This window comes from Myripristis murdjan, chromosome 15 (assembly GCF_902150065.1).
Source record: "Myripristis murdjan chromosome 15, fMyrMur1.1, whole genome shotgun sequence".
NCBI classification, from domain to species: domain Eukaryota; kingdom Metazoa; phylum Chordata; class Actinopteri; order Holocentriformes; family Holocentridae; genus Myripristis; species Myripristis murdjan.
In genome coordinates, this window is record NC_043994.1 from 18,752,180 (window position 1) to 18,779,153 (window position 26,974).

Below are 26,974 nucleotides of genomic sequence, written 5' to 3' on the forward strand. Positions count from 1 at the left end.
TGTTTATTGTTTACATACAAAAATTTTATTTACACACAGAATATAATTTCATCATTTAGATTCTATAAATACAATTGTCACGATGATTTGTATCATAGCACAATTCGGTCTTTAAAAAAATAAAATCAAATCACAGATGCAAATTTCTTCATCTCCTGGGTGTGGGAGCATAATCCTCCAACACAGTAAAGCAATCTATACAATTAAAGCGCTGTGCAGTCTACTGCTGTTATCCCTGCATCCTTTGCCATGGCGTAGAAGTGGCCTTGCTTTTCAATCAGGTTGCTGGGGGAATCAAACTCCACGATTTTTCCGGCACTGAGTACCATTACCCTGGTTTTGTGCGTGAGAGAGACAGACAGAGAAAGAGCGAAAGAGAGACACAGAGAGAGAGACTTGGTTACAAGTGTTGAAGCCTGCACTCTGAGCACTGTATGTGATAAATAGATAAATAGATTTTTCACATGATGTTTTACAGGACAAAAACAACATCAAGGTTGTTTGCTTCCTTATTATGCATGATGTTGAGAGATGAGGTGCTGTACTATTTATCAGTTGTCATGTAAGTTGTTAATTTTGGTGCTGCAGGTCCTGATACTTGTTATTTTTTAAAAAGTTCTCTGCTAATTGAGATCAGAAATTTAATGATAAAGTGATGATGTGCATTCCTACTGGAAACGGACCTAACACAAAAAAAGTGCCAAAAATAGAAACTGTTGGGAAAAAAAAAAAAAAAAAAAAAACAGAGACGCACTGATAAAAGCAAACTTACACATCAAAAAGAAACCTTGAAGGACTTTAACCCTATGGGGAATCATTTCACTCTCACATGTCACATCACAAACAAACGTGAAGTGGCTCACACCTCACACCTGCGGCCTCACTCCTACCTCAAAGATGAGCCTCCCTGACAGCTGTCTGGCACCTATGAAACCTGATATCAATTCAAACTATTTCAGTTATGTTCTAGTGGAAACATGGCCAAATATTTGAGGGGAAAAAAACATAACATTTTTATTTTATTTGTTTCTTATATCATTTGATATGCTCTAAATGTTGTGTGTGTTTCTGCAGCAACAAATTAATGTCACTCGGGGGCAAATAAAGTATGAGTAACACCGTTTGATGACGCATAATAAAATGTCTCAGTCAGTAATGTGGATGGAACGCTTTAAATGTCATTTAAGGGTTGCTAACCATGTGAAAAATAAAGGAAGTTATGAGGAAATTAAAGAAACCTGCTGTTAAGAATAAAAATAAAGAGATAGACAGAAATGGGGGGAATGCTGAGAAGCCTCATTAACCAATTAGAAGCACATTCATTCACCTGGAGCTATCCATAATGCTGTGCAGGCGGTGGGCGATGGTGAGGACAGTGCAGTGGGAAAATTCTTTACGGATGGTGGTCTGAATCAGGTTGTCCGTCTCCAGGTCCACGGCTGCTGTGGCCTCATCCAGGATTAAGATACGAGACTTCCTAAGCAGGGCCCGGGCCAGACAAAGTAGCTGCCTCTGGCCAACACTAATGACAGAGACACATGTGAGTTAGATCACAGAGATGAAAGCAAAGTACAATACAGACTGTTTCAAATTTGCGTTTTTTGCCAGGTTGGCAAGCTGGCAGAGCTATGTGGGCAACATATAGCTGCACAGTGTGGTGAGTGTGAATGCGTGTACTTCTATGCTATTAGGCTTTAGCCACAGTCCTAAATTACTTCAAATAGGAAGGTAATCAACTGTGAATGCACTGGAAAGCACTAATTACTGACTGTGATATGCTGTATCTGGAATGCTCTGTGTTTGATTATTACTAATTACAAGTGTAAAGATGGGATGTGCACCTAATCACAAGGTAGTTTGATGGGATAATAACAGTACATGACAGAAAAGATGATAAATCTATGCAAAACTTGTACAGCAGCAGTGACAAGTGAAAACAGGAGCAGCACACTATCAACAGTAAATACATTATGATCTAGTATGAGTACATCAGGAAGATACCCCCCAGTTTTGACCTGCTGAGCGAATATGTCAGGCAGCAGAAGCCCAATGAGGAGGAGGAGGAGGAAAAGGAGGAGGAGGAAGCAGCACTATCATGGAGGGACAAGCCCCTGCATTGCATATACCTCCGACAGATAGCAGAGGTGGCTGATATCAAGAAAACATACCAATGGCTGGAAGACAGCACAGAGGCACGGATCATAGCAGCACAAGAACAGGTCCTAAGCACAAGATCAACAGAGGCTGGGGTCTGCCATACCAGGCAGGACCCCAGGTGCAGGCTGTGCAAAGAGGCCCCTGAGACAGTACAGCACATCACAGCAGAATGCAAGATGCTGGCAGGTACTGCATAAATGGAGTGCCATAACCAAGTGGCTGGTATAGAGTACAGGAACATCTGCACCAAATTGGGGCTGGAGGTCCCAGGGTCAAAACGGAAGACACCTCCTGTGAAACTTCCAGATCCAGACTGATAAGCTGGTGGTGGCTAATCAACCAGACATCATGGTGGTCGACAAACAGCAGAAGAAGCAGTGATAAATGTAGCAATCCCGAGTGACAGCAAAGTCAGGAGGAAGTAACACGAGAAGCTGAACATATACAAAGGGCTGAGATAGGAGCTAGAGAAGATGTGGGGAGTGAACAGTGGTGCTGGTGGTAATCGGAGCTCTCGGGGCTGTGGCCCTAAAACTGGGAGAGTGGCTCCAGTAGATTACAGGAACAACATCTGAGATCTCTGTCCAGAGGAGTGCAGTCCTCAGAACAGCCAAGATACTGTGCAGAACCATCAGGTTTCCAGACCTCTGGTAGAGGATCCAAGCTTGAAGGAGATACAAGACCATCCAAGTGCCAAACAAATAAAGAGTATAAAGAATAACGCCGTAAATTACTACAGCACACAGCATTACAGATTATAGAAAGAATTAGTAAGATTTCTTTACCATGAATATATCCAAATTCTATTGGCTTATAAGAATTAACGCAATGTTGTTGTTGTTGTTGTTGTTTTTTTTTTGTCAGATTTATACCTTGCCAGATGTCTGCAGTTTAACGACCTACATTTTCAGCATCTGTACATCTGGGAATAAAATTGCCATTAGCTGCCAAAAGTGCCATTAACTGTATATTTGTGTTCTGAATTGACCCACCTGAGGTTTTCTCCTCCCTCTGTGACTTCATGTTGTAATCCTTCCTGGAGTCCTGATACATAATCCTTAAGATGGGAGAGCTCCAGTGCTCGCCATATCTCCTCATCACTGAATGTCTCAAATGGATCCAGGTTCAATCTCAGACTCCCAGAGAACAACACCGGGTCCTAAACCCACAAGTCAGGATGCTAAGTAAATGCATTAGCTTAAATTTAATGCTGTAGGTGTTTTTCTTTGCTTGTGTATGTGTGTGTGTGTGTGTGTGTGTGTGTGTGTGTGTGTGTGTGTATACCTGTGGTATGATAGTGAGCCTGCCTCTCAGGTGATGCAGACCTATTGTGGAAATATCTACTCCATCGATAAAGATACGACCTTCAGCAGCCTCAATGATTCTGAACAGGCAGTTTGTCAGGCTTGACTTCCCAGCTCCAGTGCGGCCCACTATACCAATCTGAACACACAGAAAACAGTGACAATAAGGAGCTGTAGGGGTTCATGCATTCATGCTCTTCTAACAGCGGCAGTAGTATGCCCAGTGGGAACTAATTGCCTACTTGTTATTAGGGAAATCCTCCAGTCTTTGATCTGCATCCATTTTAACTGTTCATCTGAATGTGAAAGCAGGTTTTGCTGACACACTCTTTCTCTTTTTCTCTCTCTCCCTCCCTCCCTCCCTCCCTCTCTCTCTCCCTCTCTCTCTCTCTCTCCCTCTCTCTCTCTCACTCTCTCTCACACACACACACACACACACACACACACACACACACAAACCTTCTCAGTGGTGTCGATGTCACAGGTGATCCCATGCAGCACCAGGTCTAACTCGGGTCTGTAGCGGACCTTGTAGTTTTCAAACTGCAGCCTTCCTGCATCAGGCCACTGCTCTGGAGGCTGGATGTCAGTCACCCACTCAGCCTGTAGATTGGAGCGTAAATGATTAAAGGGCCTTTCACATAGCGCTTTTAACTTGGGTGCAGCGCCCTGTGACGTCACCTCTGCGCGTCCAATAGGAGAGAATATTTGAATCGGAAAAAATAGGCAGATTTTGGCTGAAAGGCACAACAAAAATAGAGGAAAGCATCATCGTGGCTGTCTCTCTGCATGCAGAGCTGTGGGACACTAGACTGCAGTCATACCGTGATATTGTCAAAAAAGCCCAGGCATGGAGAGAGATATCCCACAATTTAGGAATACCAGGTGTGTTTAAAAATTGGCAGAGATATATGATGTTTTTCCTTTCCACAATAGGGGATTTCTTCTTCTTTTTTCTGCAATTAAAGACCAATGCTGTTGTAAACTGAAGCAAGCCAGCACCACATACGTGCACAACGCGCATGCGTGCGCCCTACTCGGTGCCGTACTCGGCACCCACTCTGTGTTGGTCTGCGTGGCACCCAGCGCCGTACCCAGCGCAGAGTACCGCCCAAACTGCATGCTGTGTGAAAGGCCCTTAATGGTGAGATGTCAGAGATACAGCCCGCGAGCATGTCTCATACGACCCCCAAGATGTTTTGGAGGGAAAGAAAAAAAAACATTATTATTTATATAAAAAATATTATCTATTATAATTGAAACATTTGCATCCAATTATTATCAACTATGTGCAATAAACAAAATAAGAGGTGTCTGTGATGAATTGATAAATAAATGATTAATGGTACATTTTGATAAATTAATTAGGCTTTGCACTACAAGCAAAGAAGAATGAGCTGAAATTATAGGGAAAAACAAAAAACAAGATATCAAAAAAGCAAAAGGTTTCTATGGAAAGTAGAATTTTTCAAGAATGATGGAAAGAGTAGTATTTTCTTCTGGGAGGTGTATGGCAAACCTGTACTCTATGTATTTGACACATTTCTCTCTTCTGCTGTCTGTAATTCTACATTAGGTGTTATTTTCATGAGCCAATGTGGAATTTTTCATTGATTGGTAGGCTGAATTGATTTATTCAAAATAATAAATCATAAAATATCCAAAATATCCATGTGTTGGCTTGAGTCATACTGATGGTAGCAAAAAATAATCCAGCCCTCATGAGGTGTCATTTGAATGAATGTGGCCCGCTACCTAAGTTGAGTCTAATGCCCCGGCTTTACACAACATTATTATCAATTTCAAATGTGTTACCAAGTAGGCAGATGTTCAAAGCAATTTAACATTGAGCTCCATTGATAAAAGATGAACTGTGGTACAGACATACTCTGCAAATGGTTTCAGGTTTTAGTAAATTTCATTTGCAAGTTCAAGTTGGAGCTTTGTAAACTTTGATAAATCTCAGTTTCCATGTGTAAATATCAGCGTAAAAGAACTGCAATAAAATTAATTTGCAGGGCCATTGTGGATGTCCAAAGTCAGAGTCAAAGCACAGTGTTGGGCCAAAACATACCTCACTTTCAATCTCTGTGTATTCACTGACTCTCTCCACAGCTACAATATTGGTCTCCAGCTCTGAGGTCATTCTCACCAGCCAGTTGAGGGTTTGGGTTACCTAGAGAGCCCAAATATGAGAGTGAGCAAACTACATATGATCAAATAGCATCATCATCATCACCACCACATGTTCATTTTTATCATTACCGTTGTTGTCATCGTTACTAATACAATTGTCAATACTACCATTACCAGCATCATGTGAATGTGTGTGTGTGTGTGTGTGTGTGTGAGTACTGACATTGAGGGCGTAGGATATAGACAATCCAACAAGGCCGCTGTTCAATGAATTTCTGGAGATGACTGCAAACAGAGAAGAGAAAAACACCACCAGGTTCCCCAGGAACTCCAGACGGATGGCGAGCCATCTGCAACGTGCATAATTCACCATTTCTCAGTATATTAAAAATCTAATAAGATTAAGACTGTGCATGTATTTGTGTAGACCTATATGGGTGTGGAACAGTAACTGTTCAAACTCGGACCTGTTTGACACTATCCATGGGTAGACAGACTTGAGGTTTTCATCAATGGTCACTTCATTGTGTTTCAGGAACCTTTCCTGATGCCCGTAGGCTCTGATCACTGACAGACCAGACACAGTCTCACCAAAGTGGGAGTAGATGGGAGAGCGAGACACTGAGTCCAGCCGCCGCAGCTGCCTGGAGGTCGCTACGTAGAAACACTGGGAATAGAGAGAGGAAGAAATATGGTGGAAGGTTGACATGAATACCTTTTATGTAAAGACAGAAGCAAACTATCTTCTCCTATCCCCTCCTTGTGCTGTTTTTTCCCTCCTATTATCTTCTTCTGCTCACCTGTACAAAGTAGTAGACCACAGCCAGAGGGATGATGATGATGGTGAATAAAGGTGTGGCCAGACAGATGACAAACAGTGTAGCCAGCACACCAATTAGACAGAGTAGCCAGGATTTTAAGGACTGTGGAATGGCTTCATCCACTGTGAAGATGTCCTAAAAGACAAAATACCATATTACAATTGACCTTCTAGAGCACACACTGTCTAACCTTCTTCTGGTCTAACGTAATGTAGCTCTCAGTAGTATTTATCTGAATGAACACAAAGATGATCAAAATAGTTTTCAAACACTTATCCATCTGATTCAGGGTATTACAGTCATGACATGACAAATGATAATTTCCACCTTTGCAAAGCGGTTGACCACCCTTCCAGTGGGTGTGGTGTCAAAGAAGACCATGGGAGCTCGGAGTATGTTGTTCAGCAGCCTTGAGTGCAGGATACGAGATGCAGCCACTGCACCATTTGCTAAGAGCAAGCTTGCAATGAACACAAAGATGCCTGTGGACAGTGAGCAAGAATGTGCCTTCATTAAGAAAAAGCATGACTCACTCTCCACAAATAGTATGAATATGATGAGGTGAAAAATGGCAGCGTGAGGCAGTGAAAATGAGCAACACTTTCCTCCAGCCTTATTTAAGACTGGGGGAAAGTGTCCTCAGTTCATGGCAGTACTCGGTGAGTATTTTAAAAAGGCAACATTGACCAGGGAACCTTAATAGAATTGTATCCCACAATTGTGAAGAGTTTTTTTTGATAATGATGTTATGGACTGAAATCCATGACATCATTATCAATCCATTCAGATCTTGCAGTGCAAACAGGCAAAAGCACCTACAGTTAGTCATATGTTCAATAAGTAATTTTTTTATTATGATTTTTTTTTTTTTTTTTTTTTTTTTTTTGCAATCTTATGGAATCACTGCTGTTTGTCAGTGAAAACATGGGTTTGTTTACCACTAAAAAAACATAAAAAAAAAAAAAACTGTCAGCAGATGCAAACATGTAGCTAAGCAGATAGTTACCCTTCCAGAGAAAAATATAGCTACTTTAAGTGAGCAAAACAAAATGTTCCCTGCAGTGGAGTGTTCTCATCCAGCCCTCCTCTTCCTCTTTCACAATTCACATCAAAATAATAGCACCAATGTCACGGCAGGAAACCTAATCTTAAGATATTATAAGTCCTGGTGAAAAAAACAACAACACACAATCCAAAAAAAAGAAAAAAAAAAACAAAAAAACAATTGTGACAAAACACGACTGAAGCAGATATTTTTGGGCACTGGCAAGAAAACAGAGCAAAAACAGCATGTGTTTGGTTTCTTTATAGCGACCTAGCTTCAAATTCACCAGGTATTTTACATTAATAAGGCAACAGAGAATGCAGACACAACATAGTCAAAAAGGGGTGTTGTAGTGGCTCAGTGGTTTGGGACACAGGCTAGGTAACCACATCCTCAGTTGTGAGTTCAGCACAGGAGATTTGTTGCTTGCCTTCCCCCTTTCTCACCTCTTTCTCAAGCGTACTATCTATAAGGCAGAGATGCCACTGAAAGTATTTCTGGAAAGATCTACAGCATGTGTTGTGAAAGAATGGGACACGAGAAATGAGAGAAACTTTCACTTCTAGAGTGAGAGAAATAAATTTCATTTTCAACTTAAAGTTAAGTTATTCCCATATATATGATGAGCAGCAATCAGCAAACCAAACACATGTAATTTAGAGTTTATCCCGCCCTTGCCAACACTTACCCTGGGCCACTCCCAGGGCTCCGAACACCCCTACCCTGGTGTCCCTTTTCCAGGTAGGGTAGGTCTGGTTGTAGTATTCCTTTGCGTCATTAGTCCATTCACTTAACCATATGTTCTGGAAGGTGAAAGCAACACTCTGCATGATGTAAACCAATATGGCCATGGTGGAGTATCCCCAGCCCATAGCACGCAGGTACTGGAGGTACACGGACAACTTCACCTGGATTTTAGGGACATAAGGACATAAGGCTTAGGACACAGCTTAGGAAGTGTGCAATCAATTGTGTGTATTAGCACATGCATTTAAAAGTGCATTTATTTATTTATTAAGTATTTAACTGGGATTAAAAGCCCAATTTACCCGTCCTGTTTCCATAGTTTCCTTCTCTATCAGTCTCTGGCCTTTCTTTGACTCATCCACATCTGCTGCTTTTTTAATGGAACTATTTTTTCTTAGCCTGACACTGGACAAAGAGAGAAAAAGAGGCATTAAAAAAAAAAAACATTTTCATTTGTACAAAAAATTCAGTGCTTTTCTGCTGTGCAGGGCACACACAATTGACAGTCAGTTGTATGAGGCTTAAACACCTTGATGATGAGACTTTTTCTTACATTCAAGTGGAAACGGAACTCGTCTTTGTTTCACATTCACATTCACAAACACACACACACACACACACACACACACACACACACCACTTATCATTTCTCTTACCTGCCCTTGCGCTGGCTGCGGCGGATGCTGGTCTCTCTCTTCAGTGTGACAGACACCACATCCTCCAAAGGAGAATCGGCTTGAGTGTCCTCTACTTCAGGAATGAGCTCCAACTCTGCAGTGTCCAGGCCATGCTCTGATGGTTACATATGATAGTTACATTCATTGACATGCTTCTCATTTTTCCCCTGCATGTTTGGGTGTCCCATGTGAGTGAGTCTGAGTGATTGAGCCTCCCCCTTGCCAGTGAGTCTGCCGTTCTGTTAGAGCACAGCAATATTAAAATATCAGCTAGGCCTAAATGACAAACATACTTCTGTTAGAGCTTCCAGCGGCAGTGATGTGTAAAGCAATCGTGCTCATTTGTCAAAGTACTTGCAGATTGTGTCAGGGTTAAACCTGTCAACACAACAAAACCGACTGATGCAGTTGCAAAATGGCTTTCCATGGATTTACAGGCCCATCAGCGCTGTTGAAGACAAATCCCTAAAAAAATCAGATTGCACAAGAGCCAATCCATCAAATAACCTCCCCACAAAATACACTAGGCAACAATGAAGCAGGTGATGTAACATATTTTTTTAATGTAAGTTTAATCCCAATTAATCCAGGAATTTTCTTGTGGTAAACAAAATTTCAAAAATGTATTATTTGACAGCCCAAGTTATTTTTCATTATAATGCTTTTACTCTCTTCATCGGGTGTAGAAAACATCATGAAACTGTAAAAATTTTAAATCCTTTCTTTCCAGAGAGAGACCTATCAGTCAGTTTCTCCTGATTCAAACAATCGGTTTTGCTGGGGACTAAAAAGTGATTTTCACTCATGAGAGCTTGTGGGAATATGATCTCAGTTTTTACTCCTCCTGCCCGTGTTTGATTGACTCTTCAACTGCACCTGCTATCCTCCACTAGGCTTGGGAGTGAGTAACAGTAACTGCTAAGTCATTATTAAGGCACACTGATTTTGTGTTGTTCCTGGAGATAAAAAACTTTACCAACCTAACATTATTTCAAAAGGTGACAGGGCTGGCAAAGTGTTTCAATCTACCATGGAGCTTTAGCTAGTGATGGCATCAGATGTGGACTTCCTCAACTCTCCTACTGCAAGCCTCCAAAGTCTAAGATTTAAGCAAGTGAACCATCCAGTAATGTTAGCTATGAAAACATTTTTTTTTTTTTTACCATACTACAAAGACCTATAGTTATTTCAGTTCCAACAAGAGGGATGTTTTCACTTTTCTGGACAGCTGGTAGGTCTTACCAGGGTCACGACAAAATCGACACCCTTCAATGAAAGGGATGATCTATAACAAAATGAGAGATAACATGGAGATGTCACTGTGCTCCTATTGTCTCAGTTTCTTTCTATAATTTATGACTATCAACTTGGAAAACAACCTCAGGGTGGCTGCCACTTGCTACTGTGAAAACCATGTATTCATGATTGCCTCATTTTCTAGTCATCTGGAAAGGAGTTTGAAATGGATCAAAAAAAAATTTTATCACAGGCAACAAGCAGTTCAGACAATTGCAAATGATGGGTTTGGGATTGTGGGGGTGAAGTTTGGGTCTGTGGGGTTTTGAATGTTTAAGCTGTACGTTGCAGATACTTATATAAGCTGCATGAAAAGAGACACTTTGTCCAGTTCCCTCTCTCCTGCCTGTCTTTTCCCCACTATTGCACCCTCCCTCTCATTGTCTCTCTCTCGCTCCTCTCCATTTTCTCTCATCCTCACCGACACAGAGGCACTCAAGCACAGATAACACAGTCCTCAATTTTCAGTGCTGGGATTATTGCTGTTTTCTAAATGATTTTCTGTGACTACACTTATTTCACTGATAGAAAAATCAGTCACATTCACAGGAAAGAGATGGCAGCATTAGAGAATGTCAAACCCCTATATATGCATTGTGAAGCAGCAATGAAAGGGGAACCGCAGAGCATCACTGTATTCTGTCATCTCCTGCCCTCCTGTGCAAGCCACAAAAGTGGATGTCTGCTTTGTCACTTGGTGAAAATTGTGGACACTTGCCACTGCCAGCGCTCTTCTCAATATTTGATAAAAAATGTAAGAACCGTGACTTATTGAAAAAATGTGTCCACAAACTGGAGGCAAGGTTTTGTTAAATGCTGTTCACTGCACCTTGCCTTCAGCACATTATATTGATGTAACATTCCTGTCACAGAACATATGCTGTTTGTACAAAACACTGGGGACCTCTTCCTACCACTGAGTTGCTTAAAAACCTTTTCTAACTATTTTTGGTGTATAATGCCCTCCTGTGTGACTGTAAGGGTGGAAGTAATCAATAATATGTACTAAAGCACAGCACACTTTGTCATGTCTACCTTTACTCTCTGCTTTTCACCCCAGGCCTGCCCCGGACCCTTCTGGCTACCACCTACCCTCCCTATCCCCTTAAAAGAAGGCCAACTTAAATTGCACATGTGGAAAAGATGAGACAAATTACTTTTAATTTCTTTGCTGGGTTAGATGTAAACCATGACCAAACCCAAATTAAGCACCTTAGATACTCCAGGTTGTATTCAACAAAGGGAACTAAGCTAAAAAAACATAACACTTATTTCAAGATGTTGAGTTTTTAACCGGATGATAATTACCAGCAAGAACTGCAATCAACTTTGACCACTATACTGCTGTCTAACTTAAAAACAGAGTAGTATTGTCATATTACAGCATGTGAACCCTTGACCCCACCCCCATATCACACACACACACACACACACACACACACACACACACACACACACACACACACAATCACATTACCGCCCTTTTCCAAACAATGATTTGCAAATAACTATGGCTTTTTCAAAGTTGATATAAATTTACAGCTTTGACTAAGGCCACCATCCCTTGAAATCTCCAAGACAAAGCTCTTTGAAACTGTAAACTGTGATTAAACGCTCTAGATTAACTTATAGTAAATGTACATGTCAGGCATATTGTGCACACACACACACAAACACACACAAACATGTGCGCACATGCAAGATGCAACATTTAGAACATAAGAAACATTTTTTGTTGTACCATAGAAGTGTCGTATTAAGATATAATCCGTAATGCAATGGGAAACCGGACCAACTCACCTGTCTCTGTCTGGTTCTTGTTGTGTTGCTCTTGGGCGTACGTGTCCAGGAACTCGGAGAAAGCTCCCCTGCTGGCTCGGAGGCTCTGGTAGGTCCCTATCTCAGACACCACTCCATCCACTAGGACCACTATTTCATCTACATAGGGCAGGAAGCTTACCCCATGAGTCACCAGGATGCGGGTCTGTACAGACAAAGACACACTGACTGAGCCAAGAAATAACACATTATGGCAAAGTTAAATTATGGCAAATTATTCTTTGCACTCCATGCCAAGAGGGGGTTATAACACATAAGGCGGTGGTTCCCACAGCTCTGCATTAATATAGACCTCCATCTCTGCACCTAGTTTAGTGTGTTTTGAATGGTGTTAGGGACAACAGTTCTTACTTAACAAACCAAAGATAGTGTATTAAACACAATGCAACAAGATAAGGATTGAAAGGCATGGCAATCATTCTCTACGTTCAAATCATAGAAATGGAATGAGTAGAATCAGCATTGTATATGAGAGTCTACAGTTGCTTTTGGGCCAACTGGCAGCCATCTTTGGTGAAATGATAGCATGACTTTATTGCGACAAGACGAGAATTAGAAAAATACTGGTGATGGAGGATATTTACATTGGTGATTTGAAAGAGCCCTTGAATTTGGCCACAAGATGTCGCTGTGGCCCAGACTGCAGACGTTGTAAGGCTGCACTTGTGAGATCCTTTAAGCTAACCCAAACTGTAGCTGAGACACTACACTACCTCAAGGTGATGTTAAAGATAAAGCAGCACATGTAAGTTATGATGTCAGGCCATCCTAATTAGCTGTGTTAAAAAAAAAAAAAGGTAAATACATAATGCGACAAAAGAAAATGTTTTCCATTAGCTATGCATGAGGCATTCACTAACATGAACAATCTCCTCTGTTAACACAGTGACATCAGTGAATGCATGCAGCTGTTGCCTTAACAAAGGGAACCACCCGGAAATACACTGTATTGCTTTGAACCAATCACCTTTGTCTTTTCTACCAAATTCTATTTCTATGGTTCGAATAAAAGTTAATATTGGTAGTCAAGACCCAAACTCACAAGCCATTCACGCATCACCATGATAAATGGCTATTAGCTATGTTAACTTTATCATTCAATAAATCATTCATTTTCATCAACCAAGGACTCTTGTGTCTACTACTTTTTCAAAGCTGTCATAATTTGAGTATAATAATCATTTCTTTCAAATGGTTATGGTATTTCATTCATTCTTCATTGACCCAAAACACTGACCTTGTCTTTGAGAAGTCCATTGGGTCCTATCACCTCACTGAAGAGATGCTTGCCCACATGAGAGTCCACAGCAGAAAGAGGGTCATCTAACAGGTAAATATCAGACTGGCTGTAAGCTGCCCTTGCCAAGCTCACACGCTGCTTCTGACCCCCAGACAGGTTGATACCCTGAACACCACAGAGGACAGAAGAGCAAAACCTCACTGTTAAATGCCAGCTCAGAGGTGATGGAGAAAGTAGTGTTGTCTTCTCATTGAATGCCCAGAGTGTAGACAGCACATATGATAATACTTGAATCATGCCAACATCACCACTGCAACTACCATCATGTCAAAAACCTTCTTGCAATCTCCACATTTGGCTCATCTCCCTCACCTTCTCCCCAATCTCAGTGAGTTCTCCTGCTCCCAGGAGCTCCAGGTCAGGGGCCAGAGCACAGGCCTGTATCACCTCCTGGAACTGCCTTTCCTCATAGGGGGAGCCAAAAAGGATATTGTCCTTCAGAGTGGCGTTTTGGATCCAGGCTTGCTGGGGCACAAAGGCAAGTGAACCCTGGAAAGAGACACACTAAGAGTCAGGTGCAATGTTCACTCTAAACAAGTGGGTGCCTGGTTGCACCCTGGTGTTCTGTGACAGCTGTCCAGGGGTGCCGCAGCATTTGCTTGTTTCACCTTATATTTTTTCCTCTCACTTAATAAATTTAACCTTATATAAACTTTATTTTATTAAATCTATAATGGAGCTAATAAGCAAATAAAACAAAGGCATTTCTCAGATTTAAAAATACAAAATTTAATGTAACATTAGCCCTACTGAATACATTTCATGGGTTTTTCCAACTTACATCAAGTACAACTTATGTACTTGATGTACTTGTCTTGTTCACTGCTTGTTGATTAGCATCAGGCACTAGTTTGGGCAGCAAAGCTGAAGATAAACTTGCAGAGCTACTAATGGACCACACACTGAAACTGGATTATGTGAAGTGTATTTGGACAGGTTTTGACTGCTTGTGGGACACCAGTACCCATCCCTATCAGAGACCACCATCAAGGTGCTTTTAACCATAGCCGGCTCTATCTTCTTTTGCATACTGTATGAAAACAACAAGACACAAATGTGGCTGTCAGTACAATAAAACCTGTGAGCCATGCTGTCTATCTCCCCCTCCAATGAACTCAATTTACTGAATTAGTGGGTAAGCAATCTTCATAAACTAAATCTTTTTTATATGTTCAACTTTGACAATGGTTTGTAGTGTATCATTGAAAGTAAGGATGGAAATGAGTTTAAAAATATAACCTCAAAGATATTTGGTGTCAGCAAATGCACACATCTGCAGTAATTCTGACAATGTTGTCATGTCAATAATGGAGAATCACCTGGATGTTGACAAAACCTTTGGTATTGTGCATCTCTCCCAGGAGAGCTGACATGAGAGAGGATTTCCCAGAGCCAACTGCTCCGACTACTGCTACCAGCCGGCCAGGTTTGATGTCCAAAGACACACTGACAAGGACACACAAACACACAAGCACCAGTAATAAAATATATATTTTGAACAATGTACCACTAGAGACAGATGCAATGTGAAAAAAATGTTTACTAAAATAAAGCACTGAGCAGCCATACTGTGCAAGTTCTAAATGTGAGATGTTGATTGTGAAATAATAAACTTACTTTTTCAGCACAGCCTCAGCGTCTCTCTCCCAAGCAAATGTGCCATCACACACACTAACAGCAGTATCTATGGAAACACATGGACGGAGATGCAAACATATTGACAGTGAGAAAGAGCCTTTCTCGATCAGTAAATAGCGCTAGCATCATGCAGAGTCTATGTTTCCATTATGAGGCCATGCAGTGTAATTCAGAGGTCTGTATTCATTTCTGCCACACCAGCCTGCATGGTTCCAGGTCCAACCGTGAAATATTTCATCATGGTTTGATATTTAGGGTTGATCCATTTAGAGAAGGGCTATATGGGCAGTTATTTAGAGACAGAACAACACTGCAAAAACTCAAAATTTTACCAAGAATATTTGTCTTATTTCAAGTCAAAATGTCTTATTTCTAGTCAAAATATCTCATTACACTTAAAATAAGACATGATCACCTAAGAAATAACTTGTTTTTAGACAATTTTCACTTGTTTCAAGTGAATTTTCACTTTTTCCACAGGCAAATTTTAAGTTACTTCTGAGGTGATCATGTCTTATTTTAAGTTTAATCAGATATTTTGACAAGAAATAAGACATTTTGACTTGAAATAAGACAAAGTAAGTTTTGAGTTTTTGCAGTGAAGTATTACAAAAAGTATAACAGCTTGCAACAACCAGCTACAATGATGTGAGCTGTTTCCTGCCAATCACAGCAAATCTTTGATGCCACTGGAATTCCTCACGGTTTTTCAAAAGTTGTTATCAGCATTATGCAACCTTATCAAAGCAGTCTATTTAGAAAGTACTCTGCATCAGAGTCAGCCTTGTGAAAGCAAACACAGTGCTGTCCACCAATTCTACTGCTGCAAAACCTCACCACTGTCACTGTTCTCCTAAAAAAATCTTTTTTTTTTTTTTTTTTGTATAAATGCACAATAGCTTGCTTAAAAATGAATTATGTAATGTCAAACAGTTTGTTCACAGTGCTGAGGCATCTCCGCCATTAACTTCAAATCAAACAGAGTAGTGTTTTTCAGGGAGACTGGAAGAGGGAGGGGTGACTTTGGGCTTTGTGCATTTATATAAACTCAACTAAACAGAGGAGCTGATGAACAGCTGATACTAGCATCGCCATAGCAACATGCAGTGGACATGCATTCAGGCCAAACTAGGCATTACTGAGCTCAGCCCTACACAGCCCTTAACAGCACAGGTCATAAAGTGGAAAAGAGATACTTTAACGTGTCAACATTCTGTCAGGGATTAAGATGTACATGGTGATTGTGGACCTACTGAAACTGGTGTCATGGCGCACACAGTTACTGTCAAGGTCGTCACCTCCCAGAAACTTCTCCAGGCGCTTCCTAGACACCGTCATCTGAGGAGTCAAACAACTTGGTTGGTATACACAGATTAAGCTCAGGCTCATCATATTTACATGCACTATGTATTAAGGTGTGTTAAGTGGATACCTACTTGCACCATTGCAGCAATGAGCATGGGCAGCATGGCAAGGGGGAAGCGAAGAATATTGAAGAGAGAGATGGCTGTGAAAGCTTTCTCAGCGTTCAGTATGTTATCTGGGCTCACGCCCACAAACACTGCAAAGGAGACCAGAGAGACCTGCACAAAAGACAGGGGCATATTGAGAATTAAGTGTCCAGAAACTGGCAAGACCATCTCATTTCAAACCAACACGTCATTTCTCTTATCTTTCCCTCCTCTCTCTGACTCACCAGAGCTGGAGCACAGGTGAAGATGAAGGTCGAGACGGAGGTGAGGTAAGCAAAATTCCTCATGACTTTCAGTTCGTCCTCCCTAATGTCCCCCACCTGCTTCTGGAAGGACAGCTCCCATGCATACAGCTTCAGAATCTGGCAGAACAGGATCAATCAAAGAACAGGCATTACAGAGGTGAAAGAGACAAGAGGAATGAGGTGTGTGTGGGGGGTGCGGTGGGGGGGTGGGGGGGGGTGGAGGGGGTCAGATGGCAGTGGAGGACAAGGAAAGGGAAGGGTGTCACATCATATGAAGATCAGAGGGACAGCACTCATATCTTTTGTAGTCAGAGTAAATAATCCACAGGTGGTGGAAACAGTACAATAAGGGACTTTTTCCTGAGGCATGAAAGCATTTCCTCTAAAGAGGGCCCCCCACCTCCACCCATCCTGCTGGACTATTTTTGAACAAAAATTAAATAAACAAAATAAAATTCTTACCTCAGCTACTTCAAATGGTGGGGTCATTTATTACACTCACCTTAATTCCATTTAATATTTCGTTCATGATTTTCATTCTCCTGTCTTTGAACTTCATGTTCTCAATCTGAAGACAAATGGAGGAAGAGAAAAGAAATGTGTTTCTTAATTGTGATGTGTTATGTTAGACTAATATCGCAGGAAATCAGGTTTTAGGTCACATCTAGCTTTGCAGTAGATTGATAGGTGATATCTTTCTGGTATGGCAGTGGCAGGGTACAAGATTTTTTTATACTTGCACTTTTAAACTAATCAGTTTCTTCAGTATTCTTCAATATTCAATAAAAAGTGACTAACTGTTGCATTTAGAAACACAGAAACTTTTTAGAAACAGAAACTTTTTCCCCCTATTCCTTTGAAAAAGAGTTAGTCACATGTGCCGCCTATGTAGTACAAAAACCGACTTTGAAAAGTAGATGATTGGAGCCATCTTACAGTTTTTTGTGGGTATGGGTATTCAATCATTTCTGATGTTGTAGTTTCATGTTTTTTTGTGACTGATGCACCTGCAATGTAGGCACCAATCATCATACCTTTATTATCTTTACCTTAATTGTTGCCTAATGTTTTTTAAAGCTTGCATATACTGCTAACTGTCGTTTATTTTAATATGGCTTATCTGTGTAATGACTTTTGTAATTGCTACATAGTTACATCAAAGTGAACATCCTTTTCCACATGCTTTTTTCCCAATACTTTGTCCAGTCCCTTTGTATCCAAAAGGCATAGTAACTGTTACTATGTGCATATGAAGCATTTCATCCCCAAAGTCCATTCATGGGCCTACTTTTTATATAGAAGGGAGTGATTATGTAAATTACTTAAATACTTACTAAATTTGAGTAAATAAAAAAGACAAGTGAGGGATACATTCTTTGCTGAAAGAAATGCAGCATTTTGTACAGGCTGAATCATTTCTGTTTCAGAAATTATCTTTAATGAAAGATAATCTTTGAATAGTGCGTTTCTTTGTTGTGTTTTTCAAAATGGCAATGTCACCATTTCAGTATAGAATTGCATCTTTGATAGAATCATGAAAATGCACTGTTCAAGAGGTTCAGAAAAACCAAAGGTGGATGTTAGCAAAGTTACAAGTCAAAATGGAAATTCAGGAACAAATATTGGAACTATGTGTACAGCATACTGTATACTGCATACTGTGCTTTTAATATAGCAAATATCCGTGAATCAAAACAGACGAAGAATTAACGCATCTGTTTCATGAGACTAGGAGAAGGATGAGTAGATCAAAAGTTGCAAACAGACTCTCAAACACTGTCTAACTTGCAATGATACATTTACTTGCAAACAAATGCATCACTGAGGCCATGTCTGCAAGTGAACTGTTGATTTGTCATGTGAACATTTTTATTTTGTTATATTGACAAGGATGATGTTTCAAAAATATGTTTCCTCTACATGTGATGTTTAGAGGATCCTCAGCTTTTTTAGATGAGATGTGTATTGATTAGGATTTTAGTTATATTTACAAATTATTGGCAATTTATTGAGGGTTTTACTACTGTAAACAAAGATAGTAAATGTGTGTGTATTTGTGTGAATTTGATAGCTTTGCAATTCAGTGAATATTGTTATTTCTGTTGTTTCAATTTTACAAGAGTGTCTTGAGCGTGTGTGTGTATACTAGCTGCACAGCCAGTATGTCAAGGAAGGCCAGTGTAATGTCACCCCATATCCCCTCCTTGTTATTTAATTTTGAAAATGTTAAACACTTATATGTTAAAGCTGTACCATATACTGTATATGTACGTATTTTCACTAACCTGGATGTTTCTGGCCTTTGTGGCTAGCAGTCCATTGACTGGCACCATGAGCACCATGACTGCTAGGCCAGCCAGTACAGAAGGCCCCAGCTCAAACCACAAGAAAACAATTGCAAGAGCTATCTGCAGAGGGCAGGACCACAACAAGTGGATGAAGTTGGTCACATCGTTGAAACGTTGGGCATCTGCTGACATCAGGTTCACTGTCTCCCCAACTGTTGACTCTTTACGAGCGTCATTAGACACCACCAAGGACTGAAAAGGGGGAGAGAAGAGGGAGGAAGGGAGAAAGAAATGAAAAAGTATTGAAAAAGGAAGGGAAAAGGTTGAGGCAGGGAGTCTCTGTGGACAAAACTATTTTACAGTATTTCTGATGACAGATATAAAAATATTATTTTATGCCTGAATATGTAATTGATCCGAGCAGCAGGAAGCCCTTGGAGGCACAGTTAATCTGGTCCGTAAGAGGTGAGTGAAAAAGGAAACTGCCTTGAGGCCAATCAGTGAGGACAAAAAAACTCAAGTATGCAATCTAATTTTGCTGCATTCAAACTTCCAAGTCATTGACTTGCTGATTGAATAGCCCTTGCAAGACACAAAAGTGATGGGGCTGTAGTGTAGAGTCCACAGAGCACTGTTGGTCAGTGACACTCATAGGCCTGACTATGGCTCTGAGGCAAGTAGTCAAAGCTATTTAAAAATGGTAAATCAGTTCTCAGTTCAGTCAATTGAACCCATGCTGCTGTGGCCCAACCCTGTTATGATATGGCAGTGAGCAACCAGGGCACCAAAGTGGTAAATCAGTTCTGATGGTATAGACTTGTAGAATCACCAGTTTGGTGCTGGCTGACTAGCTTTACCTTTTTGTAAACAGCAGCCATGATAGCAGTGCGGACCTTCATCCCGAGCACAAAGCAACGCTGGAAGTACTGCTGCAGGCACAAAGACTGTAGAATGGCCACCACTAGCAGCAGCAGCGCATATATGTAGCCTTTCCAAGTGTAAATGGATTTGTCATCAGCAAAGGAGACCATCATTCTGGAAAAAAAGAAAAAGTGTAGTTTACAAGACAACTCAAAAGATAAATCATCTGATAAGCCTGTTACTGCTAATGCATTACATCCAGTATCTCATGATAGTTCTTTGACTTAGTGATGTTCACATTGTGTACTAATAACCATTCTTTCAACTCTCATGCTGTTTGGCCTTGTGTCTTCTGTCTCTCATTCTGGGAACTGGTGGTATCTGATGGTGTCTAAGTTAACAATTAACGAAATACTTAAGGAATATTAAAAAAAAAAAAAAAAAAAAAAAAAAAAAATCAAATGTTGCTTACATGGTGTAGGTGGCAAATGCTGAATTATTATCCCAAACTTATTTAGTTTGCTCCACTTTTCCACCAGGGCAACATCCTAACATATCAAAATACTTGATTATCTCAAAAGAGTTTCTCAACCCTGAGCTAATGATTACTGAGAATTACCGTATATCTTATTAAGGAAACACAATAAAGGCTACTTTAACGAGAGTCAAGCATGAGTGATTCAGTAAGTTTGCTAGGGCAAAAAAAAAAAAAAAAAAAAAAAAAAAATCTAAGAGGAAATATGTTATATGCAATATAAAAAGAGGTTGTGATGTACCTGATGATATATAGCCTACAAACAAACAAACAAATAAAAATAAGACTCGGGACAAGAGGAACTGTCTGTTTTGAAATGTGTGGAATTGCTTGTGACACTATTGTTCTGGAAATGTATTCTGGTGTGTGAAAAGAGTATGCAGTTAAAACTCACTTCAGGAGCTGAGGGCTGGCGAAAGACAGCAGGTCCTGTATTAGTTTGAAGATGGCTGATTCAATCAGAACCCATTTGAAGGTCTTGTAAATGGTTGGAATGAGCCATGAAGTAGGATAGTTCTCTTCTTCCTTCTTTTTATTCTTTTTCTCCTTCTTGTCTTTGTTTTTCCCTTTTTCCTCCTGAAAAAAAAAAATCTTATTATAAATCATGTCTTTTTACACACAATGCACACAAGCTCTATACATCAAAGTGACACAGGGGCATTTCATATCGCATCATTATAGAAAGTGCAATGATGTCAATGGATGCAGGGTGAGGATTTCTGGATAAAATTTCTGCATATACTCTGCCCATTCTCACCATCATAAGTACATCCTGACTGACACCTTTCCCCAGGCCATTGGAAAGGCCATTCTGAATGCCCTCTTCCTGGACGCTGTCTCTGTTCCTGCATGCTGGCTTCTTCAAACTGTTTTGGAACCGGATCCGGGCAGCATGCAGCTCTGACTGCATGGTGCTCTGGAAGAGCTGGTTGATGTAACCAGTGCTGTCAGCCTCATTCAGATCCCACAAGTCCTCCTGCACCAGGGGCCGCTTGTAGCCTTTTATCACCATGCTGGAGAGAGAGGAGAGGTGTACAAGGATGAACATATTGACAAAAGTGAGGATGAAGCACAAATTGAAGGATGCCTGTGTATGGTGTCATTTGAAGGTGGTTAAAGGCATAGGAATTTACCTGTTAAACCAGTTGAAAGTTATTCTGCTCAGAAATGCTGCTCGTAACTCTGGATTCTATAGTTAAAAAGAAGAAGAAGAAGAAGAAGAAGAAGAAGAAGAAGAAGAAGAAGAAGAAGAAGATGGACAAAATTAGTTTGTGTACTGAAACAGATTGATAATCAGACTGGCCAAAAAAAAAAAAATTCCAAATGTAAGCTTAGAAAAAACAACGTGCGATTCCATCTGAGTGCTCAGCTACCTTCTTTCCAAGTTTCTCCACTTCTGGAGGGACATCGGCAAGAGCAGAAAGAATGAGTGCAGTCAACTCCAGCCCAAAGGAAATGTAGAAAAGGCAGAAGCGAGGGACATCACTGATCTTTTCCTGGGGATAAAAGAGAGGTGGAAGGCAGAGGGATAGGTACACGCAACAGCGGATGGTGCATCACAGATAAATACTGAGAACTAGACTGCACTGAAACAAATGAATGCATATTGTAACAGTATTGACTCTCGTGTTTCAGCAAGTTGCATCAAACAGCACAACTTCTCCCTGTCCATACCTCTCTGAGCGCCTCTCGTAGAAGGGTCTGGAAAGGGAAGATGTCACAAATTACAAGGAACAGCCAGAAGAGGAAGAGAGTGGCAGAATCTACTGCTCCATCCCTCCGTCTCACTCCCTCCTGGCACAGCAACACCAGGATCTATTGGAAGGAGCAGAGGATCCAACCACAGTGTAATTACCAGGCATTAGAACCACTGCAATGACAGACCTAATTTCTTAAAATCTGTTGCATTTACCCATGAGACAGCAAACAGGACAGGGTTTGCATAGAATACCGCAGCCTTCCTCTCTGCTGCTGTGTCTCTTGCTGGGCCATAATCCTCTACCAATGTCACCACCAAGCCTGCTACGGCCGTCAGGAACAACAGAAACACCACGAGCTGATGGGTGAAGAAAAAAAAGCCATGTGAGCGAATCAAATGCATAGAAAAGAGATGCTGATCACAGTTATTGTTTTCACAATTTCAGTCACCAACTGGAAATCAATTATAATGGCAGAGTTTTGTTCCAAAATGTGAAATTGCTATACTCATTTTGACAAAAAAAAAAAAAAAAAAAAAAAGCTTTTCCTGAAAATCATTATTTAACAACTAAAATTCAGAATGTCAGTTAAATAAAACTTCCCTGTAAAATTTCACCTCAATATCCCCCTCTTCATTGTCCTCCTGATTAATGTGTTTTGTTGCCAGATTATTTACTTTTCCTCCTGCATCTGTTACCTGTTTGCAGAAGTAGAGCTTGGACAGATGTTTCACTTTTGCCTGTCTCCTGAACAGGCTTGCCAGGTGCCAGGGGGCACAGAGCCACAGGAGTCCCAGTGGGATCCACACCAGAACTGTCTGTTCCACACACACAGGGAGGTCTGGCTCTTCTGTCTCCAGAAATGACGCATTCTAGGACACATTGGTACAAGGGTTATTACCCATTCATTCAGTTAGATACCCATTAGGCCACGTTTTCCACGGCTGAGCTTCCTCTGTGACCACAGCTGTTTTCTGTATTCATTTCAATGCAGTACTCTGTTTTTGTAATTTATCATTTAAGGGCCCACTTTTATTTCTTGTAATGATAATGGTCCAATTAAAGACTTCAAACATGAGCACAAGTGATTAGTGATTAGTGGTTAGTTCAGCCTTAAAATCTCATATCAGTCTAATATCTTATCAGCCCTCAATGATCCATACAGAGCAAAATGGTAAACTCAGCATGCACACACACACACACACACACAAATCAACACAGAATCTTACAACAGCAGCTTCAGCAGCTGTCATAATCCCAAAGCTCACACTATAAACACATCAGAGAGACGGTCCACCTCCCTGATAAGAAATTTAATCAAAAGTGACTCATGTGATTACATTTTAGTCCCTGCTCACTAGAGTGTGTGCAGACGCTCATGAAAAAAGAATGTGTGTTCCTGGTGAGAGCAATAAATAGATGGGCACTGGAGCAAGAAGATTGTGGAATAAAAGGGACCCCCCCCCTCCCTCAAACACACACACACACACTGTTTTATCATTTTTCAGACTGTAGTTTATCTGTTGTGTATTTGAGCGTATGTGTTTACATGTATTCAAACAGTAAAGGAAATGGTGAACAATGGGTGTGACTCAAATCTGTGCTTAGACTCTGCATACAACTTTTGGACAAATTTTGGGATTCATCAATATTTTTGCCTGAGTTTGTTCTTAAACTGGAAAAAAAGGCCTCAGACCAATGGTGCAAACAAATCATTTTGGTCCAGTTTTCTTAGAAAATTATAGGCAGACTTCACCTAATGTAAATGATGTAAATGGTGAATTAGAACCACAATTAGTGAACAAATAATGATTATATAATTAAGACATTTTAAAAGCAATAAATCATCACCAACATAATTATTATGAAAATATAAGTTATGTTCTGACTCTTGTCTAACAACAGAGCAGGGATGTGGAAACCACATGTCACAGAGGGTCAAGAGGAGGCAGGTTTTCATCTGAAGAGAAAACTTCATGAGGTGATTTCACCTCTTCGCTGACCGTCAGCCAGAGAGGAGGACCTAATGATCAAGGGAGTTACCTGCTGCGTTTGGCTGGGATGAAAGCATGCAGACTCTTGGCTGCAGCTTAATGTTAATTTCCATATTGGAATGTGACATTAACTTCCTAAATGGGCCTCATGTTTGTCTTCAAATAAAGCTATAAGCCTAGAATGATGGCAAGTGACTGAAATGAAACCAAACATTGAATGTGTTCAATTTGTGTAAATGTACCTGTTGAGCACCTAAATCTGTTTACAGGTCGTTATCAGTACATTTTTCCTCGATTTATACAGAAAATTTTTAGGCAAACTGAAGGATTATTTTCTCATTATAAGCTTTGTTGATTAGTTAATAGATATTTAAAATTGTGTCAGTCAGATTGTGACTTACAATGTGGGCTTCGAAATAATAGTTTATTATTTTCAATTTTTCATTTTAATTTACAAATGCAAAAGGCAAATTTTATGAAATACTAAAACATTTAAAATAAGAAACAAACAAAAAACATGTGCATGAAAATTAAAAACATAAGGCCAATCAAAAATTTCAGTAGATCATATTTAGGTTATAATTATACCTGTTACGCCATACAAAATATGCTCTTAGTTTACAAACAAAAGTAAATGAGTTATTGTATGGCTGATATATGTCAGCTGAAAAAGGCCTATCTATTTTACAAGAAATAAGTGTTTGTTTGTTTGTTTTTTTTTACATCAACCGACACACTAAATAAATCTGATATACCACCATCTCAACAAGTCAGCCCTACAGGGGTTAGATGAGCTTCCCAGACCAGCGCCTTTGATGAGTCTCTCTGAGCCACAGACTGCACCTCGAGGGATACAACATACTTTCTCCTTTATTGAAGTGCTAACCTCTATCTTCCTGTCATTTGTCATTCCAAAGTGGAAAAGTAGGTTATGCCTTTTCTGGACTCTTCCTCTACTGTTTCCTCTTCAACTTAGGATTCATGTTTCTCTTTGTTCAGTTACCTGAGTCACTTTCTCCACTGCTACACCTCTCTCCAAAATGGCTTTCTTTATATATGAATATTAGTCATGGTATTAATGCCCAAAAAAAAGGCAACTTGTGCTCACGAGCCTGTCAGTGACAAATCCAAGCAAAATTGGCCACGTGTTTCAAATCCAGTGGTAATTCTGAGTGCAGCTATTCTGAACACAAAATAAGAACATTTCAGTACAGAAATCCAGTTAGGGCGCAGGTTACTGATTTTTGTCCCCATGTTTTTGTGCTATTTATTTTGAGTCCATGACAGATTTCTCTAATGAGGATATTAAAGTGTACCTTTGCACTATAGTCCACCCAGATTCCCTTTGGTTTTCTAAAAGCTGAATTTCACTATCAATCAGAACTGTTATGTATTATACTAACAAGGTTTGTGTCTCTGTTATTTATGAGGAAGGACAAATCCTTGATCTCATCCTTGATCTCATCCTTGAACTCATAAACATGGGCACTTCTCAGATGTGCTGAGTCATAAATTACATAGAGTTACAGAGGCAGTCACGTTTTCACTAAGCTCTTGCCATGTAGTGGTGAAATAAAATGAAATACCTCCAAATCACAATGTATTGTAACAAAATATCTTACTTTTTCTTAGTTGTATACTGAGCTGTAATGCAAAAGCTTTACAGTTTATTCTGTTTGATTACTGTGTTTATGCATTTGTGTTTATGTATTTTTATTTATGACTTCTTCCTTTTGTAAAACTTGATACAACTGAAACTGAGGGCAACTTCCACAGTCTTTGAGAGTAAATATTATGGTGATATCATCATGAGACTAATAAAAAAAAATGTTACAACATTCCTTCAAATAAATCATTAGTTTGCCATTACATTTTTGGGAAACTGGAAAAAGGTAAGCCTCCGCTGATTTACCAAGGGCCATGATACGGTCATGTCATCTTACCCCAGCATGTGCCCTCCCTTGACTGTCAAACTTACCCAGAAGATGGACCCACAGTACTCCTCCAGAGCTGCAGGCATGGTTGCAGAAGATCAGCTTCAATCCACGTTAGCTGAAGACAACCACAGGTCCACTGCTGCCAAGGCCAGCTCAAATACTTCTCCACAGACCCCGGTCCACACACACCCCAGAGACAATTGCAGGACGTGACTCTTGGGGACTTTGAGCCATGAAAGCTTTTCAAAAGCTGCACCAGAGAGCGGACCACACAACCTCGGCATACACAGAATGACAAAGAATTCTACAAAAGTTCCACAAAAGGGCTGAAAGGTTAATACCTAACTTGAGTCTTGACGTATGTAATTCTTCCTCTGTAACCAGAGATCTCAAGGGTTGTCATCCAGCAATAAACTCAAGTCACTAGTGGCTCTACTGTTGCCTGTGAGCACACCCATAGAGTGATTCAGAAGCATAAATGATCTAAATCCCACTCTTGCAGTGAGATGTAGTCAGCCACTTCTGTAGGCTACCAGCCTACAATGACACGCAACGCTCAGATGTCTAAAGTCCAACAGCAGGGCAGAGCATTGCGTGTGAGGGAAGAAAAAGGGACAACAAGGCTTACACAAGTATCCTGCTGCTCATTTCCTAGTGTTGGCAGGCAAGTTAACCAAAAAAGGAAGTCTGTTTGGGGGATGGGGCAGGGGGCTCATTAAGCCTCCTTTCCTGCTGTGTTGCTCACTTTTCCTACACTCGCCTGTTGTATATCTGAACTGATTTTCTGACTCATTTTCACACTGCCAGGTCATGTCGGTTCACCATGAGACTGCAGAATCAAAGTTGCTGAAGTGCGGTCTGCAAAACATTTGTTGCATTGCTTTCAGCTCAACAAGGTCTGTCAAACTGTTAGTCAGTGGAAATGTAAGAGGAGAGAGGGGGAATAATTTCTAACTGCAGCTGCCTTCCATTATGTTATCCAAAC

At 40.4% G+C, this 26,974-nt stretch overlaps 1 protein-coding gene across 1 annotated transcript; it reads right to left on the reverse strand.

Annotated features, from left to right (window-relative positions):
• Window positions 1-26,508, reverse strand: abcc2 (ATP binding cassette subfamily C member 2). The gene is made up of 32 exons (XM_030070800.1): window positions 26,031-26,508; window positions 22,757-22,930; window positions 22,274-22,417; window positions 22,036-22,176; window positions 21,735-21,857; window positions 21,495-21,550; window positions 21,119-21,374; window positions 20,756-20,937; window positions 19,823-20,000; window positions 18,963-19,217; window positions 17,180-17,245; window positions 16,657-16,794; window positions 16,397-16,543; window positions 16,214-16,298; window positions 14,940-15,006; window positions 14,642-14,768; window positions 13,635-13,811; window positions 13,260-13,427; window positions 11,984-12,167; window positions 8,867-9,002; window positions 8,513-8,615; window positions 8,152-8,371; window positions 6,746-6,900; window positions 6,398-6,553; window positions 6,065-6,264; window positions 5,821-5,947; window positions 5,536-5,637; window positions 3,921-4,064; window positions 3,442-3,600; window positions 3,150-3,316; window positions 1,328-1,522; window positions 1-333 (listed from the first exon to the last, which is right to left on the reverse strand). Exons 1-32 carry the CDS (start codon window positions 26,070-26,072, stop codon window positions 204-206), a joined length of 4,704 nt encoding a protein of 1,567 aa, XP_029926660.1. The 5' UTR covers window positions 26,073-26,508; the 3' UTR covers window positions 1-203.
• Between the last annotated feature and the right edge of the window lie 466 nt (window positions 26,509-26,974).

What these genes read in the sequence shown, in the direction of transcription:
- abcc2 (XM_030070800.1), bottom strand. Translation starts at nt 26,072, where the DNA reads ATGCCTGCAGCTCTGGAGGAGTACTGTGGGTCCATCTTCTGG. An exon ending in TGGAGAAACTTGGAAAGAAG is followed by an intron (nt 21,551 to 21,734) that starts GTAGCTGAGCAC and finishes TTTTAACTATAG; the next exon opens with AATCCAGAGTTACGAGCAGC. An exon ending in AAATATTAAATGGAATTAAG is followed by an intron (nt 16,795 to 17,179) that starts GTGAGTGTAATA and finishes CTGTTCTGCCAG; the next exon opens with ATTCTGAAGCTGTATGCATG.